The sequence below is a fragment of the Onychomys torridus genome, chromosome 16 (assembly GCF_903995425.1).
Source record: "Onychomys torridus chromosome 16, mOncTor1.1, whole genome shotgun sequence".
In the NCBI taxonomy this organism is placed as follows: Eukaryota; Metazoa; Chordata; class Mammalia; order Rodentia; family Cricetidae; genus Onychomys; species Onychomys torridus.
The window spans coordinates 48,729,741-48,746,234 of NC_050458.1; the positions used below are offsets into that span (position 1 = coordinate 48,729,741).

General features: G+C 48.1%; 1 protein-coding gene across 1 annotated transcript in view; it reads right to left on the reverse strand.

The window, feature by feature from the left end:
* The window catches only part of Efcab6 (EF-hand calcium binding domain 6), a 203,149-nt gene that overhangs the window by 65,746 nt on the left and 120,909 nt on the right, over nt 1-16,494 (reverse strand). Inside the window, exons 14-18 of the mRNA XM_036207668.1 lie at nt 14,496-14,555; nt 14,228-14,388; nt 13,384-13,554; nt 11,682-11,850; nt 2,749-2,863 (exon numbers count right to left, since the gene is read on the reverse strand). Coding sequence (XP_036063561.1) covers nt 2,749-2,863; nt 11,682-11,850; nt 13,384-13,554; nt 14,228-14,388; nt 14,496-14,555 — 676 coding nt within the window. The remainder of the gene's footprint in view (nt 1-2,748; nt 2,864-11,681; nt 11,851-13,383; nt 13,555-14,227; nt 14,389-14,495; nt 14,556-16,494) is intronic.

Consider the following 16,494-nt stretch of genomic DNA (forward strand, 5'->3'; position numbering starts at 1 on the left):
CATCCATCTTCAGCCTACAGGCTTAGCATATCTGACAAACTCATCTGTGAGGCAGGGTTTTCTGAAGGGCCTTCCTACCTTGTCTTGGCAAGGTTCGGTAGTCCTTTCTTTTGTGTCCTGCTTGTCCATTTTGGACAGCATACTGTCAGCAGTTCAGGAAAAGGCATTTTCTTTCCCAATGGCTAACTTGCCATAAAGAAAATAAACTCCATAAGGAATTTCCTCAATACTCAACATCTTCTCTGATATCGATTGGTGCTGCCAGGAGCAGACATGTCTCATTGTCATTAAAAAAAGAATATGTTATTAAAACATTTTAAATGCCATATTCTGTCAGTCATTGAAGTGTTTGAAGATGACCTGTATATCTCAGATATATTTCTGTTTGACCTTGAAAACATATCTAACATGACTACAAGTTTGATTGTAATAGGTGACTAACTATTAACTTGCATTTCTTTATATCCTAATTAGTTGGTAATAACTTTCAAGGACCAGCAATTTGCATTTCTTTGTTAAATGAGCTGTACAGGTATAACACCCTGGACAAGAGTAGAAATATACATATAATATTCTCTAACAAAATCAAGTTCAAATTTGTATTAATATATAAAATTTGGAAACAATATACAAAAATCCAATCCAATGTAAAATATTTATGGCTAGTGGTTGCTTTTTAAAAGTAGATTCATTAATTACCTTTTTATCCTATCATATCCATATTCTCCCTTTTTTCTTTTCAGAGTAGATTCAATAATTTACCCTTTATCCTATCATTTCTCTAGTTTTTTCAGAGTAGATTCAATAATCTACCCTTTATCCTATTATTTCTATACCTCTATTTTTTTCAGAGTAGATTCAATAATCCACCCTTTTATTCTATCATTTCTACACAATACATTTCTCTATCAGGGAGCATATCTGCCACCCCAGCACTTAGCAGAGATAATGGCATATAGTGAGCCTGTGGCACTTGTTTGGTGAGTGATGGAGTGGAACTATGGGAGAGCTCAGATTCTCAGCTCACTACATAACCAGTGGGCATGCCCCTGGCAAAGAGCCTCCTTACCTATCCCATCAGGATGGCAGAGGAACTCGGGGGAGGGGTCCTAGAGTTAGATCCTTCCAAACACACAAAAAACTAGATTTCATGCCCCTTTTCAGTGCAAGGACGTGTACGATGTGCTAGAGATGTGGCTCACAGGGCCCTTGGCTGCTCCAGGCAACACTCAGGATCACATGGCTAGAACTTGAGAATACTGATGGCCAATTATAGCCTCTTCACTCATCCTATGCTCACCAGGCTGGGGTCATCCTACTACACATTCTAGGACATGGTTGCAGTAACGTGTGGGGTCTTTTGGAGGTGGCAGGGTGGGCTCAGGGCTCCCTAACTTCTTTCTTGACCTCACATTAGGGGCTGGTTACTGCTTGGAGGATGACTTGATCTAATCTTTCCATAGTGACTAACACACACACACACACACACACACACACACACACACACACACGTGCCTGCCTGCCTAAGGTCTCTGGAGTACAACTTCCCCTTCCTCAAGCTTCTGGCCCTGTTAGGCCTAGTAGAGGACAACAGGCTACTCAAAGTGGCAGTGACAGGCCAGGAAGAGGAAGGCCAGGAAGAGGAGGGTAGTAGGTACAGCACTCCCAGCTTGGGCCTTAGCAAAGAACCTATTCACCCTGCCCAGAGAAGGCTGCACCTGCCCAGAAGATATGCCTCAAGGATTCTTTCCTTCCCACACTTCCCTTCAAGGGTGTCAAGACAGACAGAAGGTGACAGCATTTTAAGCTGTCCCTGCTGTCCAGAGCCTTTTCCTGCCACAGGATTAAGACCTGTCTTTTGGTGTGTGCGTAGGGGTGCTGCCTGGGGCATGCTCTCCAGAGGCAATGAAGTCATCCCTCAAAGCCAGTGACAAGGGAAGAGACATGTGCTCAGGGTCACTGGAGTTGCCTGGCTAGCCACCCTGCAGGTTTCTTGTAGCAATGAGAATTGTATTTCTGTGACCCTGTACATGAACTTGGTAGCTGTGTCAGAGGTCCAGCTTCTCCTGCTCTCTTGAGAGACTGCACTGTCTGTCCTCAACTGCCAGAGAGCAGGAGGCACAGGTGGCCAAGGAGGTGACTCAGCTCTGCTTTACCTCATGACACAAAATTTAGTTCCCAACTTTTTAAGGACCATTAGAGTTGGGGCAGGACGTGCCTAGGTGGTCTTGGGTTATTTGCCTAACTCTTCCAGAAGGTCTGTATCCCCACCTGTGAAGAGGGAAGAACACAACTCATCTGTGGGTGGCACTGTTAATTACATATAATCATCTTCTGATTGTGTGTGTGTGTGTGTGTGTGTGTGTGTGTGTGTGTGTGCGTGTGTGTTTCTCCTCAGTATTGCTGGTTTGAACCCAGGCCTTGTGCATGCCAGGCCATAATGCTTGTGTTGAGCAGCATCCCTGGCCCTCAGACAGCCACCTTTTTATGGAGGAGAGTCTTAAAGGCTGTGAGGCAGGTCCAGGGAAGCACTCTGGGACTGTCTAAGTCTGTAGTCCACTGGCCGGGTTCTGTTTAACTTGGCGAAAGGACTGAAGTACAGATAAAAATTAGGCCAAGATGGCTTCAGCCTCTGAGCTGAGGCTGCTACCACATGAGCAAACTGGCAGCAAGGCACTGCCAGGAAAGACCTCTGGTGCCATCTGGCCCCAGGGTAGCAGGATCCACGAGCACCTGCCGGCTAGCTACCTTCAAATCCTGAAGTGAAGTCCTGGTAGCTCATCCCTTCTTTCTTGTAGCCTATCTTGGCGGTCAGCTGTGCAAACTGGCTGTCATTCATAGGCAACCCGATTTCCTCCAGGACCTAGTGGGGAGGAGAGCCAGAGGGAGCGAAGCATTAGGGTGTCCGTCCCACATGTCACTGCTCCTCCACAGGCTCCAGTAACCATTATTACTTCTCTGCCCCCTCTCACCCCGCCCATGGCTGCTGAGGGTGGGGCCAGCCTTCTGTGTCCCTGGACTGAGGCACAGGCCTGTTTGTGGGGCTTGTGAGTAAACAAAGGCGTAGGCAGTGTGACACCTAGACACAGCTCAGCTGCTCTTTGCCAAGGCCCTGCCAGCCAAGGTGTCCAGCTCTCTTGGGTGGCTTCTGGCCTAGTAAGCTGTCTTTTTATTCACATATTTTCCAAGACTCCAAGGCACACTAAAGGCAGTTTCCTGGAGGGAAAATAAGATTGTCCCTCAAGTTTCATCAAGACCCACAGAGGAAGGCTGTGTGGCTCTCTGATGGTGGGGGGCACCCGCAGGCACCATTTTGCCTCTCCCTGTGTGAATCTACTTGCTAAAGGGGGTTTCTGGACCCTTGGCTCCAACACAGACACCCACTCCTGTTCCATTTGTTCACATAGTGTCGAGTGGGGAATAGATGAGCAAATCCATGACCCTGTATAATAAACACTGAGACAGAATGGTTCCAAAGCCGTCTTCCTAGGAGACACTGACTGGCTGAGCTGCTGTGGGTAGACAGGGACAATCCAGAAGCTGTCTGTCTGGAGGGTGCCTCCCCCAGTGCAGGGGACAGAAGACATAGTCCTTGCTGTTCAGCCAGTGTTCATGGTCAGAGTGGAGACCTGCTCAACAATGACTGCAGAGTCCAGGTTTGGAACGGGGCTGTGCAGCTAGCAGGGCAGCTGAACTCACTGGGGACAGGGACAGACAGACAACTTGTTGAAAGCTTGTTGGAGGCTGAGTGTGCAAGACTGTAGGGAAAGGTGGTGTGTGTGTAGCCCAGTAGACATGTAACTAGATCGGGGAGACCACCCCTGGTGGCACCTGAGTATAAGCTTTATTAAATTTCACTCCCAGAAGCCTGGCAGTGGTGGCACACGCCTTTATTCCCAGCACTTGGGAGGCAGAGCCAGGCGGATCTCTGTGAGTTCGAGGCCAGCCTGGTCTACAACACACAGAGCAAGATTCAGGACAGGCTCCAAAGCTATACAGAGAAACCCTGTCTCGAAAAGTCAAAAAGCAAACAATTAATTAATTAAGAAATTCACTCCCAGGAGGTTCTGGGGCATCAATTGGACACAATGCCACCTGTGCTGCCCTCTCCATGGTGCCCTACACCAGTCGGTACAGGGAAAGAGTTTGAAGGCCAGGTGCCATGGCCCAGACATCAGCATAGCCATCTGTGTTCCTGCTCTCAGGAGCAGCTGCCATGGGACATCAGGAGGAGGCAGGCACTCTGGTGGACACTAGCTCCCTGGCTTTGTGGACTATCATCTGGATGTTCCTATATGGTCCACTGAGCCTGCTTCCATTGCTCCCTGGGCTTGGACTGAGCCTTGGCATTGAGAAAAAGTGTCCCAGGAGCCTGGCACTGGTGTCCTCCTTTTCTCAGGATCACACAGCAAGGGGAAGACATGGACATAAGTTGACACCATCAGATGGTTCTGGTGTTGCACAAAGCCCAGAGCAGAGGGCCAGTGGGGGAAAGTCTGGAGGACGGGCATAAGACAGGGCTGGACTCCATCCACCACCCTCACTGTGTGACACTGTTCACTGCAAGCCATGCACTGTGCTGAGCCCTCTACAACACCCTCTATTTCACCCCATCAGGAGCTCAGAAAAAGGACCTCTCAGAACACTGGTACAAAGGTCTGGACACAGAGGCTACTGACTTGCCCTGGTCACCTGACCTGGGAGTGGCAGGGCTGGGGCTCAAACCTCGTTCTGATCACAAACCACCTCATACTGTTGGAATAAGGAACCCAGGCTGGAGGAAGAACGATGAGTTCCAAGTAGACTGTACTCACCCAGGGGGAGAGGGGACTGCCTGTTGTGAGACTTTGGGGTCCTCACACAAATCCTAAATTGCCACACAGTGAAGACAACTGAGTCTCAGCAAATATCGTGTGACCCCACCAAATGGGAGGGTGCGGGAAGACACTAAAGGATCTGAACAGGCCCTTTCTCATGTGCCCCCATGAGAGGCTTCAGAAAGCAGTTTCTCCTCCTTCCCTGACTGGACACAGTGCAGAGCTTTCAAGTACTTTCTCCCCAATCGGCTGCAGACTTCGAACCTCTTATACAGTCCAGATTTGGCTCCGAGCACACGATGGGCCAGTTTACCTGGGTGTCACCCATCCTTTCTGGTGTGCAGGAAAAGGATGCAGGGAGCTGTAGGTGAACAGTGGGAAGATGGTTGATATATCCTCCCTGGTTTGTGGGGCCTGGCCTTGCTCATGAGTGCTCATGAGTGCCTGCATGTGTGCATGTGCGTGTGTACACAGTGAACAGGCCATGGTGTGACTGCAGGACCAGGGGTTGTGCCATTACTGGGGAGAGGTGCTGAATTCCAAGGTCATCCTTTGACTGGGAATCCCACACCATCTGTGCACTATCTGCTGCCGGTGTTCCCAGGCACAGCTCTGGAGAGGAGCCTGTCCCAGCACGGGGTGCAGTGAGTGTTTAGATAGAAAGCTGCAGCCCACACAGAAGCACCCAGAGGCAATGGGTCTCCGAAATGAATAGACGGGTTACTCACTTTGAAAAACTAACTTCCTATTTTGAAAACAATCACACATGAATTATTCATCGCAAAGTCCTCCCAGCTTAGTCCTTTCACAAAAACATATGCAATGGAGAGGAAGAAAATGTCTGCAGGCAAATGTTTCCCAGCCTGGAGGGTTGTGAAGAACCAGGGAGGCGTGGGAGCCTTCCACAGCCTGCCCACTGCGCTGGTTGTGCAGTTCCCCAGGGGCACAGAGCACCACGGAGCAAGCCTGGCCTCGCTGGCAAGCTTTGTGGAGAAGCACTGAACTCCCCCAAGGCACCCCGCACCCCTCTCTCATCTGCAATGAACACAATCCAGAAGACTTCTCCTCAACAGCTGCCAGCAAGTCACAGGCAGCAGGGCTCAGCCACAGCCTGGTGAACAGACGGAACACCCTTTATCCATCCCAAGCCCTGGCTTCTCTGGGAGACACTCTCCTGAAAGTCCACTGAAGATCGACAAACCAGTATCAAATCTCCCCCTCCCTTCTTTCCTTGGTTTCGTGCGTGTGTGTGTGTGTGTGTGTGTGTGTGTGTGTGTGTGTGTGTGTGTGTACATGTTTTTGGTTTTTCTAGTCGAGTAGGGTAGACTGGCTAGCCAGTGAGTCCCAGGGACCTACATATATCTACCTCCCCAGCCCTGGGATTTCGAGAGTGTGCCAACATGTTTTTTCTCATTTGACATGGGTTCTAGGAATCAAATTCCGGCCCTCACGCTTGCAAGGCATGTGCTCTACCAACTGAGCTATCTGGCCAGGCCCTGTCTGACATTTCTAACGCTTCCAATGGTCCCGCCTGGGACAGCCTGCACTGCAGGCCTTCCTTGGGGCCCCGATAACTTATTGAACTGTGGGGTTTGGGGTGCTCTGAGTGGCAGGTGCCCAGTGACAGCAGTTGAGGGGATCCAGGCCTTTCTGCTTGGGACAGAATGGATGTGTCTGCCTATGCCTCACCTCTGCATCATGTTCTTGAGGTTACAACACTCCACAGGCCATCGAGAGCAGTGGTTCTCAGCCTGTGGGTCACGATCCCTTTAGGGTCAATGACCCTTTCACAGGGGTCACCATCAGGAAACAAAGATGTCTACATTCTGATTCATAATAGTAGTAACATCATGGTCATGAAGTAGCAATGACAGTAATTTTATGGTGGTGGTGGGGGTCACTACAACATGAGGAGCTGTGTTAAAGGGTCGCAGCGCTAGGAAGGTTGAGAAGCATTGCTCTAGAGAACATCATTCCACACACAAGGCAGAAACCGGGAAGCCCTTGGGGCCCCTGCTGCCCCCTTTGCCACGCTGTCATTTGCTTTATATTATTGACATATAAAGTAAACTCTTGGAGAGGCAAGGCTGTCGTTTTTTAGCCTTGAACACTCCTGTGCATTCTGTACATTAAGAGTAGCCTTTCACATGCTCTCCATTTCCACGTCCATGTGCGGTGTGCATGTGTGGGGGCACATGTGTGTGAGACGGATACTGGGAATTATCCTCAATTCTTCCCTTCCTTCCTTCCCTTCCTCCCTTCCTTCCTTCCTTCCTTCCTTCCTTCCTCCCTCCCTCCCTCCCTTCCTTCCTCCTTCTTTCCTTTTTCCTTTAAGATTTATTTATTTATTATGTATACAGTGTTCTGTCGGCATGCATCCTTGCAGGCCAGAAGAGGGCACCAGATCTCATTATAGATGATTGTGAGCCACCATGTGGTTGCTGGGAATTGAACTCAGGACCTCTGGACAGTCAATGCTCTTAACCTTTAAGCCATCTTTCCAGCCCCCAATTCCTTTACTCTTGAGGCAGAGTTTCAGTCTCTCTGTCTCTCTCTCTCTTTGTCTCTCTCTGTCTCTGTCTCTCTCTTTGTCTCTCTCTGGTTTTTTCAAGACAGGGTCTCTGCACAGCACCGGCTGTCCTAGAACTCATGTAGATGAGGCTGGACTTGAACTCACAGAGATCTGCCTGCCTCTGCCAAGGCAGACATCACAGGCGGCCATGCCCACACAACATTTATGTGGGATTTGGGGGGGGATGTGCACTCCAGAGCTCATGCCTGCATGGCAAGTGCTTTAACCACTGGGCATCTGCCGTTGACCCTTCTTCTCATGCTCTATTCCTCATGGGGAGCATCCTAGTCTTCACAGCATCTCGTTCCTTGAGTTTGGGAACTTCCTGCAGCATGGCTGGTGCTGAAGATGGACCTGACTTAAGTGTTACTTGAGGTTTCCCTCCCTTTTGTTTTACTTTGTTTAAGCTGAAGACATCCATTTGTCTCCATTCTTAAATGGAAGCTGGACACCAAGTTCCAAGCTCACGTGGCTCTCACTTCGTGCTCAGTCTCACCACTAGTGCGCACCACTATCCTCCAGCTCCATCATCCCTACTGACAGCTGGATGGCCACGTGGAGCATGGCTCACACTGCTCTCTGATCTGGGTTTTCTGATTTTGTATTTATCCTACTTTGAATCTTCTGAGTTTCTTAAACCCACAAATTATTGGAATGTTTAGTGTGTGTGTGTGTGTGTGTGTGTGTGTGTGTGTGTGTGTGTGCACACGCGCACACAATTATTTAATTAAAAATAATCCTGGTCAGAAATTCTCAAAAATTAGCCATGGTCCTCAAAAAACAATGGAAATAATAATAATAAGGCAAGGCAAGTCTGGAAAATTATTGCAGCTCAGAGGAGCCTTGGGTGGTGGGTGACTAGGTTTAACATGGTGCAGCAGTCTGATGAAGACACTCTAAAACATCAAGAACTCAGAATGAGCAACCAGTGCACCTTACCAAGTTATCTACAAAAGGGAGAGCTTTAGTCAGGATGGAAAAATAAGTCCAGTTTCATAGAAAAGAGGAGGAGAAGGAGGAGGGAGAGGAGGAAGATATAGTGACTGACAGACAGACAGACAGACTGGACAGGAGGCTAGGTCAGGTTAATTATAGCACAAAAGATGATGTCTCGTGAGAGTTTAGATTATATGGAAAATTGAAGCATGTGGCAAATGGTGCCACAAAAGAAATGACCAAGAGCTTTTGATACAAACCCACAGCTCTTCTCTTAAAGGAATAAGAGACAGTTTATTCTGGAGCCATTCTGAGTGACCATGACCTGGAAACATCAATTTAGGTCACCCCCCAATTCCACATTCCTACAGGAAGGCAGTTCCATGAAATTTTTATAATTTTCCAGAACAAAGAAAGTCATAAATCAAGGCAACTTTAAAATACTTTGGTGGGTACACCAGAGCGGTGGGTGCAGTGAGGCAGGGTTAGGGAGCCATTCTATTTGCTCAAGATGCTACTCATGACTCTTACTTAGCTTTTGGGTTAGTAGGAGCTAGTCCTCTGCTTAGTTAATGGACTCCACAAGGTTTTAATCTGTTTGTCACAAGATGTTAGTTCCACACAGAGGTGGGCAAGGAATGGCTGTTCCAGGGGGCTAGAATGAGCCCAAGATAAGGTTATTAGCCTCTGGACCTGCAACATTCCAGTCTCTGCATGGTGCTGGAATTCTAATCAGTTAGCCAGTCTCTACAGACACAGCTTCCTCCCAGGAGCTTTGTTCACAGTACTAAAGCGCCCTGCACTGCTATGGAGGTACAGCCTTTACAACAGAAAAGACACTGCATCCACTTGTAAAGGGGTACAGGGGAACACGGGACAACAGAAGTAGCTGAATAACCTAACAGCAAGAACAAGCAGAAAAGGAACCAGGTGATGGCCAGGCTAGAGTAAAAGCTAAGATGCTCAACTACAATTTTTGGTTTGGTTGTTGTTGTTTGGTTTTTCGAGACAGGGTTTCTCTGTGTAGCTTTGTGCCTGTCCTGGAACTCACTTTGTAGCCCAGGCTGGCCTCAAACTCATAGAGATCCACCTGCCTCTGCCTCCCAAGTGCTGGGATTGAAGGCGTGCACTACCACCACCCGGTGCTCAACTACATTTTATGAAAAGTGAATTAAACGTGTCCACACGAGGCTTGCTTGTAAGTGCCTGGTGAGTTTGAAAGCCGAAGGTAGGAAATCCAGTATCAGACTAACAGTCACCAAAAGAAACCAGAAGGAAAATGGCCCTGAGGCTGTGCAGCATCACTCTGTATCCAGAGTCACACAGACATGCAGGGACCTCAGTGTTTTGAAATCTATCTCAGTAACAGCCTCAGGGTGAATCACACAACATTAACAGAACATGAAAGAACCTTGCAACAAACAAACGCACAGACACCCGACAGACAGCACACTTCTCTCATCATCTGTGGCATGGGCAGTCAGGACCTTGGTAAAGGTATAGAACTTCGGAGAACTCATGGAGCCCAGCTGACATCCTCAGAAAACTGAGCTTCCTGCCGAGTGGTCCTAAATAAGGGTCAGTGGTCAGTGTGCCTGCCGCTGTACCAGCTGGGGTGTGGCTACCTGCCCTGAGAATCCAGCTGTTCTCTGGCCAAGGCTAGAGCTGGAACACAGAGAAGTAAGTACAGACTTCTGAGTGTCTTGTATGGCTTCTGTCAACAAAATGAGGTGTCAAGGAACCCAAACAAAGCTGGTAACCCCATTAAGGCAGCCTGGACATCAGGCAGCTTTTGGGAACACGGAGTCCAATCACTGAGCTAAGCCTATACACCCTCCTTCACCCACGCTCCATCATGGAGGCTCAGCTGCTCCCCAGGGCATTTCCTGGGCCCCAGCGAGGAGAACCTTTGCTCTAAGTGCTGAATCTGGCTAGGCACCCAGAGGACATCGAGAGTCCCTTCTGTGCTAACAGTGACAGAATACAGCTGTGCAGGATAGTTTCACACAAGCTAGAGTCATGTGAAAGGGGGGGCCTCAAATGAAAAAAAAGTGCTTCCATAAGATCCAACTGTACAGCATTTTCTCAATTAGTGATTGGTTGGAGAGGGCTCAGTCCATGGTGGCTGGTACCATCCCTGGGCTGCTGGTCCTCATTCTATAAGAAGGCAGGCTGAGCAAGCCATGGGAAGCAAGTCAGTAAGCAGCACCCCTCCATGGCCTCTGCATCAGCTCCTGCCTCCAGGTTCCTGTTCTGTTTGAGTTCCTGCCCTGACTTCCTATGATGATGAACAGTGATGTGGAAGCCTAAGCCAAATAAACCCTGTCCTTCCCTGAATTGCTTTGGTCATGGTGTTTCATCACAGCAATAGAAACCTTAGCTAAGACAACAGAATCGTGTTCAAAGCCTTTATCTGAAACTGCTCTAAATGGGAACATAGGGTGAAGACATTAGAAAAGCCCTTATAATCTGGGCTTCTGCTTACAATGCCTGGCCTGGAGGCAGACATCAGGTAAATAGCGGGCACTCAAGTCAGTATCATCTTCTTGGAAACTGATTCCACTGCTTTCTAGCCTGTCCACGTGGCCACGACAGCATGTTCACTGAGATGCCTTCCAGAGGAACAGCCAAAGTGCTGGAGCACTCATTGTAGCAATCTTCGGCAATAGTGTAAATTAACTCCTAAAGCCCAAGCAGGGCCCTTCGAGCTGAGGCTTTTCCGGCACAAACCTGCTGGTTTCATAAGTACCCTGCCTCTCCCAGATTTCAAATGCCAGTGTTTTTCCCCTTAGAGGAACAAATCCTAGCTCTGTTACCTGGCATCATAAGGACCCTTCACTGACGTGCAGGAGCCCAGGCAGCTCCGCACTCCCACCCCCAAGGTGCCCCCAGTGCACAGAGCCAGGTATACATGGCTGGCCCAACAGTACAGCAAGAAAGGGTTAAACACCCAAACCAAGCCATATCCATACTGGAACTACTCTTGGAAGGAATTTGCCAAAGCTGATGATCTGGGGCCCAGGGAATCCTCTGAAGTCACCGAGTGGCACCGGAGATGGAGTGGCCTTGCCAAACAACAAACCACACCTGCGCACTTGAGTCTGCGCACTGCAGCCAACTCCAGGCTGCAGGCTGGCGCGCTCATGACTGCCCAGCCTGTGCCCCCTGCCTCACAATATATTAAATAAACTGGTCTCTTGATGGCACTGCCCGACAATTCTTTTACTGCCCACCAGCCCCCTTCCCCACTGCAAAATCAATGAGTAGCAACAGTGAATGAAGTATGTATGCCAGTGGGCTAGAACTCATGGACCCAGTCAGGAAGGAAGGAAGCCCCACAGGGCATGGGTTCCTACCTTCCGGAAGTCCTCCAGGCCGATCTTTATATCGGGTTCCTTGCTGATGCTAAGAAACTGCTTTTTGAACACCGGGTCCTGCTGCTGGATACAGTGTTTGAGTCTGTCAATGACTTCTTCCTTGGTCATCCTCTTAGCCTCTGTAATTTTGTCCCCCATGGGCTGGGTTCTGAAATCACAAGCAGGCACTGAGCTCTCCATCAGATGACATGCCATGCCTGCTCACCATGCATCCCATGACAGCACCGGGGTTTATAACCCCCATCTGCTGGTCAGCTGCAGAGCCAGGCCTGTGGTTCAGCAGAGGGTCCTGCTGCCGGTGTGTGGCGACCAGCCAGGGAGGAAGGGCAATACTGTCTTCACACTAAGACACTCAGCCTGGAGCCGGATGGAAATAGCATGAGGCTGGGCACATGGGATGGTTAGTGTTGTCAGCTAGACAGGATCTGGAATCGCCTAGAGACAAGCCGCCAGCATCACCTGGGAGGGACAGTTTGGGGGCATGCCAGGGAGGGTTATGATGACTTGGCTAAAGGAGATGGGAAGAGCCACAGTAAAAGTGGGTAGCACCATGCTCTGGGCTGGGGGCCCGAACTGCATAAAAAGGAGAAAGCAAGCCAACACCAGCATCCGTCTTTCTCTGCTTCCAGACTGCGGATACGAGCGTGACCAGCTGCCTCACATTCCTGCGGCCATGGCTCCACCGCCACAATGGGTCACATGTAAGACTGAAAACAGAATGCTTTCACGAATGAACCAGGGAAGCAAAATCAGGGCCTGCAGGGAAGCTTCACGTTAGACAAAGGATTTTGTAGTAACTGGGCGAATGTATTATGAGAGGGTGTGCAGTTGGAAGAGCATCCTCTCACCGCCCTCCACAGTCTCCTGGGCCCTTCAGAAAGAACGGGGAGGCCATGGGACAGCTATGCAGAGTCCTAGTCTTCTTTCTAGGCAAGCCTGCTTTATGAACAGCTTAACAGCCATTATTCCTTCTCCTGGCTTTGAGGAGACATGTTGCCAGGCATTTAAACTTTCTCTTAAATGACAATCCTTATCATCTCATGCTCAAGAACTTTGAAAAAGAGAAATGACAAGATGGCACCTCCAGGGTGTCACCAGGCCTGCAGGCTCCTGACACGCTGCTATGAACAAGCAGTTAAAACAGGACCTTCTCCTTAAACTGAACCGATATTTTTCAAAAGGAAGTGAAAGCCAGAATATCCATCAGTCTGGTCCTTTTTGCAGCTCACCAAGTATGTTTTGGTTGACAGTTCAATGTGGCTATCATTTTAACAGCTCCACCATCTCGTATTAGAAGACGTCCGAGGTGTTAATGGGTGTGCTTTACAATGAACGGTAAGCTGTGGCAAAGACTCTAACTCCTGGGAGAGCGGAGGTGTAGATGCACGCAGATGCAGAGCAGTCAAGCTGTCTGAGAGGTTAGAGTCCCAGGTTGTCGACACTAGAACAACCTCGGCAAGGTCCCCCCGGCTCTGGGACTGTCTGCTTTCATTTCTAAAATCTGCAAGTGGGTGCTATTACTGGCAAGCGCCCACCTGCTCTAACCACGCGCACCCAGTGCACCAACCTTTCTTAATTGATCACAACTCTGATGATGCAGAGCAGCGTGTGGAGCCAGAGTGTCTCCTCAAGCAAGGCCCCTGGTACTCGCTCAGGTGCCTTTCCTTTGCCCTTATTTTACCTCTCAGGAAGATCTGGTTGGATCTGCTCCTCTTTTTGCAACTGTTCATTTGGCTGATCCTTCGGAACAGAAAGTTCAGAGGTGGGTGGTGGGACATTGACACCGATGGTCAACAGAAGTTTCTTGTACAGGATCCTTCCTGAGGCTGTGTCTTGAAACTTACTGGAGAGTCTGAAGGTGAAAAAATATCAGAATGTTCCCATTTTAAAAAAAAAAAAGGCTAAAATTCAGAATTTTTAAAAGCCTATGTGTTGGTGGATGTGTATCTGTGTATATATCTGTATATTTTGCACAGATGTTATGTGTCGGTACATTTAAGTGCAGGCACCCAGTGAGGCCAGAGGCATTGGAGCCCCTGGAGCTGGAGTTACGTGTAGCTGTGAGCAGCCGGATGTGTGCTGGGAACTGAACTTGGGTCCTCTGTAAGAGCAGTATGTATGCTTATCCTCTGAGTTATCTCTCCAGCCCAAGGCTGAAAACTGGGAAGCCCAACCTCAAGTATCCAGGAGGATGTGTGACCTCCACAGGTACCGTGCTTGCACACATATGTATATACACAGAGACACATGTGTACACTTAAATCTTTTTGTAAAAAATAAAAAGCAATAGGAATAGCCAGTGATCCCAGAGACCCGCATGGAACCTGTGTTTCCCAACTCACTGGGGCCTCACGGCTTCTCCATCCATCCTCTTTAAAGGTGGGGGTGAAACTGAATTACACATGGTAAACTCTCAGTCTGCTGCTCAGTGAGGATTCAACAGATAGTGTCTGTCACCAATATTATCCACGGGTGTCATGGAGCAGGCTGGGGTGAAGCAGGAGGTGAAAGACCTGTGAACTTACTTCATAATGTGCTCATTCGGTAGATACGGGCAGAACACGCGGATGACTTTCTTGAAGTTATTTCTTGCTATGGTCCCTGTATCTCCAAGGTCATATGACTGAAGCATGCCGTAAAAGGTCTGGAGGTTCCTGGTGATAGCATCACGCAACATTTCTTCTACCTAACACAGGAGAAGAAATACGCATTTCATGCATTGAAAGCAGGTATGTAGGCACCCTCAGAGCACACTGGAATGGTGCCCATAAACAGAAGGCTAATGGTACTTACTGAATCCCAAGCCACAGGCACAGGTGCCTTGATTTCTGAAGAGGGGGACATTTTTCTCACCTAAGTGAACGAGAGAAACTTTATCACTAAAAGTTCTTCCTGAGGGGCAACAGGAAGCTACAGGCTTGGATTTGAAAGCTGGCTCTGCCTGACTAGTCTAGGTTGGAGCAAATTACCAAAAGGGAAAACAAACTGGATACCAAGATGATAACAAAGGAGAACATGGAGCATCCCTTAAAATTAGGTAGCAAACCTCATTGTGTTAAATGCTAATGATGGCAATCTGAAAGATGAGAGACTGAAACACATTAATGTGAACTTATTTGTAGGCAAAGTTGGGCACAATATATAAAAGCATATATCCAAACCCATCAAAATGCATATGGTAGACGTTTATGCTTAAAACGGTGTAATTTGGACAGTCATACACAGCTTCAGGATTCTTCAGAGACAAGACCACCATCCTTTGGGAGCCTTCTGACCTTTGACATCCAGAACCAGAAAGAATTTAAGAGGCAGGCGGAGTGGCGGCAGAGCCAGGCTGAGTGGTGGGAGAGACACAGTCCTAATAAAGACCAGAAACTGAGCTATTACACACTGATGGTTAGTGAAAACAAGGAGAATAAGAGCCTGAAACAGGGAGGCCTTTAACCCCAGCACCCAGGGAAGGAGCCATCTTCGTGAGACATGACCAGGACAGATACAAACACTTAGGCCAACCCAGGGCCCAGCTGCGGATCCTGCAAAACCCAACAACTTGGAGGTGTTGGTGAGATTGCCCTACTAAACAACCTGCTCAGCTGAGATCCATTCGGGAGAGAATTCAGAATCCTACAGTCTGCAGTCTGAGGAAACAAGATCAGCTGAGGAGTTGACAAATGAGCAAAACGTGACCTGAGAACACAAAAGAAGGCACCGCCCAGCCACCAAACAAGATCACCAGAATCTGTAAGACTACACTACACCGACTGGGAACAGGTAAGCCTCCATCTCCACACCAGCAGATCAGGTCTCTAGCCCCTAGGCCCTACCCGTCAGAGTCCCAGGGACCAGACAGCTACCTTTCCCTGCTCCCACACCAAAAAGAAACCCCAAAAAACAAAAACCAACTCTTTCAAACCTAACAACCACTGAAACCATAAGCACACCCCGCACCAACTGGGAACAACTGCTCCCTGAGACAGAACCCACTAACGCTGATTGGACTAAGCTGCTCCCGAAGAAACAGAGCCCAACAGCACCGATTTAACCAAGAACTCCTAGTGGACCAAGACTAACAATTAGAACAAGAGACGCACCTTCAGACACAGACACTGCCTGCACTGAACAGAAGATATGAGTAGACGCCAGTGCAAAAACACAGGCAACAACATGAAGACCTATATGACAACATCACAACCTAGTGATTCTACACCCACAAGACCTGAACATACCAAGGCAGAAGAAATCAATCCTAAAAATGACTTTAAGAAGATGATAGAGACCCTTAAAGAGGAAATGAAAAACTCCATTAAAGAGGAAATAAAAAACTCCATTAAAGAGGAAATTAAAAAAAAAAACTCCATTATAGAGGAAATAAAAAAATTCCCTTAAAGAAATAGAAGAAAAAAACAAAACAAAAAAAAATTGGAAGAAATCAGAGAAAGCAAAGAAAAAGTAATTAAACAGATAAAGGAAACAATTCAAGATTTGAAAATTGAAATTGAGACAATAAAGAAAACACAAACTGAGGGAATGCTGGAAATAGAAATCCTGACTAAATGAACAGGAACTACAGAAGCAAGCATAACCAACCGAATGCAAGAGATGGAACAGAGAATCTCAGACACTGAAGACACCATAGAGAAAATAGATTTGTCAGTCAAAGAAAACACTAAAGACAAAAAGTCCCTAACACAAAACGTCCAAGAAATTTGGGATACCATGAAAAGACTAAACTAAAGAATAATAGGGATAGAAGAAGGAAAAGAATACCAACCCAAAGGCACAGAAAACATAT